Source organism: Podarcis muralis, chromosome 17 (genome assembly GCF_964188315.1).
Source record: "Podarcis muralis chromosome 17, rPodMur119.hap1.1, whole genome shotgun sequence".
NCBI classification, from domain to species: domain Eukaryota; kingdom Metazoa; phylum Chordata; class Lepidosauria; order Squamata; family Lacertidae; genus Podarcis; species Podarcis muralis.
In genome coordinates this window covers 7,961,788-7,965,245 of record NC_135671.1, presented here as the reverse complement: position 1 = coordinate 7,965,245, position 3,458 = coordinate 7,961,788, and the positions used below count along the sequence as shown (strand labels likewise).

The 3,458-nt window shown below is 44.4% G+C and overlaps 1 protein-coding gene across 3 annotated transcripts in view; it reads right to left on the bottom strand.

Moving 5' to 3' along the window:
- Window positions 1-961: 961 nt before the first annotated feature.
- WRN (WRN RecQ like helicase) overlaps window positions 962-3,458 on the bottom strand; it is a 68,867-nt gene continuing 66,370 nt past the window's right edge. For all 3 annotated transcript variants that reach the window (XM_077920893.1, XM_028711886.2, XM_077920894.1), the window contains one exon: window positions 962-1,759. In XM_077920893.1, coding sequence (XP_077777019.1) covers window positions 1,640-1,759 — 120 coding nt within the window. In that variant the 3' untranslated portion in view covers window positions 962-1,639. The remainder of the gene's footprint in view (window positions 1,760-3,458) is intronic.

Here is a 3,458-nt window from a genome sequence, read left to right as displayed (position 1 = left end):
CGCGAGGCGCGACGTGACGTCACCGCAGCGATGCTCTTTTTTTAAATAATATGAACCCGGAAGTACATCCCTACGTTGCTCCGGCAACGGGGAGGATTGTTTGAAAGGCGCATGCGCGGAGCAAAAGGGTTCCTCTCTCCCCCCCCCCACTCCTATTACTTGGCTGATAAAGTAGAGAAAGCGTATTGGTTGGCATGCAAGATGAGGGGTGGGATTAAGGCGGGTCTTGGGGGGGTGAAACTTAATTTTTTGCAGGGGTCTTAAAAGTACGTTTTGGGGGCGTGAGGAATTAAAATCTGCTATCATTTTTGTGTTTGGAGAACGTTTGGCTTCGCAAGGCTGCGTTTGATGAAGCACATAAACTGGAGAAAGAGCCTTTGGTGGCTCCTAAATTTTGGAACTTCCTCCCCAAAGAAAGACCCCTTTATTGCCTGGAGACCCTTTTATTGTCACTTAGGCGTCAGACGAAAAGAAATTCTGTTTCTGTAGGCTCTTAAGATTTAAATACAGTGGTACCTCGGGTTAAGTACTTAATTCGTTCCGGAGGTCCGTACTTAACCTGAAACTGTACTTAACCTGAAGCTAATGGGGCCGCCTGCTGCTGCCGCGCCACCAGAGCCCGATTTCTGTTCTTATCCTGAAGCAAAGTTTTAAACCTGAAGCACTATTTCTTGGTTAGCGGAGTATGTAACCTGAAGCGTATGTAACCTGAGGTACCAGTGTACTTCAAATACATTAAGTATCCATGAATTCTGGAGAATAATGAGATAAAAAGTCAAATTTGGTGTGTGTGCATAGAGGAAGGGGTGGTGGGTTTTGGTCCTTAAGGAGTAAGGGTTAAATTATTTTAGGTGGCAATTCATTAGAAAATACCTATAATTCTTCAGCATGGATTTTAAAAATAATTTTTAAACTTCTGTCTACTTCTCACCATCAACCTTCATAACTGGACAAAACAGAATAACTTTTAATGAAAAACAAGTTTTATTTATAAGAAAGTGCAAAAATAGTGGAAGTTATAGAAAACAATATAGTAACAATTTAACAATATTCATAACGGTTAAGTAATCAGACAACCACTTAGTTATGCACCACAATATACTGCGGTTGGGTTACATTTTTTGCCTTCCTTAAAGAAATGGTCACAAAAATAAAAAATGTGGGATTGCCCATTTTATGCAGCAATAATCCTACTGATATTACTAACAGGACAGCTGGAGAAGACAGGTGCTACATGCACTATTCCCAGGCTTCAACTGTTCTTCGAAGTGTACTCTGTGTTCTTTCCCCCAAAGTTACTGAAACTCTTCAGCATGCCAATATTCAGTGGTACACTGAATATTGCCTTGCAACACTGTATAATCTGATTTAACCCACTGCTGTTTTCTTCTTCACCTCAAGGTTCAGAACCTGGTAAGCCCGGCATATGAACCAACTCAATAATTGGGGTTAATTTTAAGCCCATCCAGTCATAGGTTCGTGTGGTAAAAAATGAACAGAGTTTTTCCCCTCAATGTTCTGTATTTTGAAAAAGAGATGTTCATAAATGCCTCACTGAGTCAGACTGAAGAAAAGTGAATGAAGTATAAAATTTTGATCAGTTTTTATATTTAAACATAGTTTTATGATATCTCCATGTTCAACCAAAGAGCCCTTTGCTTCCTCCAGCCTTAGATTTCTTGGGAGTTTTACGAGGAACAGTTTCTCCTGAAGTCCTAATCCATCCTGGTAACTTCCTCTTGGAAGGCTGAGACAATGTCTAGAAAAGAAAAGAAGAAATCAAACACATTCCCCCCCACTATTGCATACCGCTATTTACACATGGTGACAGCAGCCACGAAATTAAAAGACGCCTGCTTCTTGGGAGAAGGGCAATGACAGGCCTAGACAGCATCTTGAGAAGCAGAGACATCACCTTGCCAACAAAGGTCCGTATAGTTAAAGCCATGGTTTTCCCAGTAGTGATGTATGGAAGTGAGAGCTGGACCATAAAGAAGGCTGATCGCCGAAGAATTGATGCTTTTGAATTATGGTGCTGGAGGAGACTCTTGAGAGTCCCATGGACTGCAAGAAGATCAAACCTATCCATTCTTAAGGAAATCAGCCCTGAGTGCTCACTGGAAGGACAGATCGTGAAGCTGAGGCTCCAGTACTTTGGCCACCTCATGAGAAGAGAAGACTCCCTGGAGAAGACACTGATGCTGGGAAAGATGGAGGGCACAAGGAGAAGGGGGCGACAGAGGACGAGATGGTTGGATAGTGTTTTCGAGGTTACCAGCATGAGTTTGACCAAACTGCGGGAGGTAGTGGAGGACAGAGGTGCCTGGCGTGCTCTGGTCCATGGGGTCACGAAGAGTCGGACACGACTAAACGACTAAACAACAACATTTACACATACGGTCAACTGCCTGTGTTCCTACCAGCCTGCCTGTTGAAGTGAATATAAAGATACATTACTCCACACTTCTATCAAGTTCCTTGGAGTGTCCCACAACTTTTGGTTTTGCACTTTAACCTCTGTTACCTTGGCAGGCAGCCCTTCACGAGGGGCTGTTGACATTTCAATCTCCTATCTTACTTTCCAGTTCCCAAATCATGTCAAAGAGCTTCAAGGACAGATGCTGGATTAACATCCCAGTGCTAAATCAAAACAGACATAGCAAAATATTCTGGCTGGCCATGTCATTTGTGCCTCTCTGAGGTCAGATAAGGAGATGGAATGCAGCCTACGAGAGACACAAAATGCAGGCACACAAAAATCATGCCTAATGCTTTCTATCTAAAACGGGTTGGCAAAGTTTTTGTGGCTCGGGCCAGTTCACGGTCCTGCAGACGCCACGGTGGGCATGTGCAAACACTATTTCCGGCGCTCCCTCCGGCTCAGAGGAGGCGTGCGCAGCTTCCCATTGGCTGCAGAAGCTTCCTGCAGCCAATGGGAATCCGGCCAGCATCGCAGAAGGCGGTCCTCACTCTGCTCCGTGCCAGTTTAGCACAGCGCACGGGAGCCAACCAAGCAGGCGGCGGGGATCCATGGGCCGCTTAAACGACCGCCAAGGGCTGCTTGTGGCCCATGAGCCTTAGGTTGCTGACCCCTGATCTAAAAGGTTAAATGCAAATAATATTGGGACAGTTAGAACAAAATCTGTATATTTAATATCTAATTTTCAATCAAATATCACAATTTTTACATCACTACTTTCTCCAGAAACCTAATCAAATCTATGCATGATTAAGGGCTGCCTCTCCCCATGTGCATTGACCAGGACCCTGCAATCAACATCTGAGGCCCTTCTTTGTGTGTGTCCTCTATGAGAGGTCTGGAGGGTGGCAACACGAGAACAGGCCTTTTCTGCAGTGGCTCCATATTTGTGGAATGCTCTCCCCAGGGAGGCTTGCCTGGCGCCTTCATTACATATCTTTAGGTACCAGGCGAAAACATTTCTCTTTAACCAGGTGTT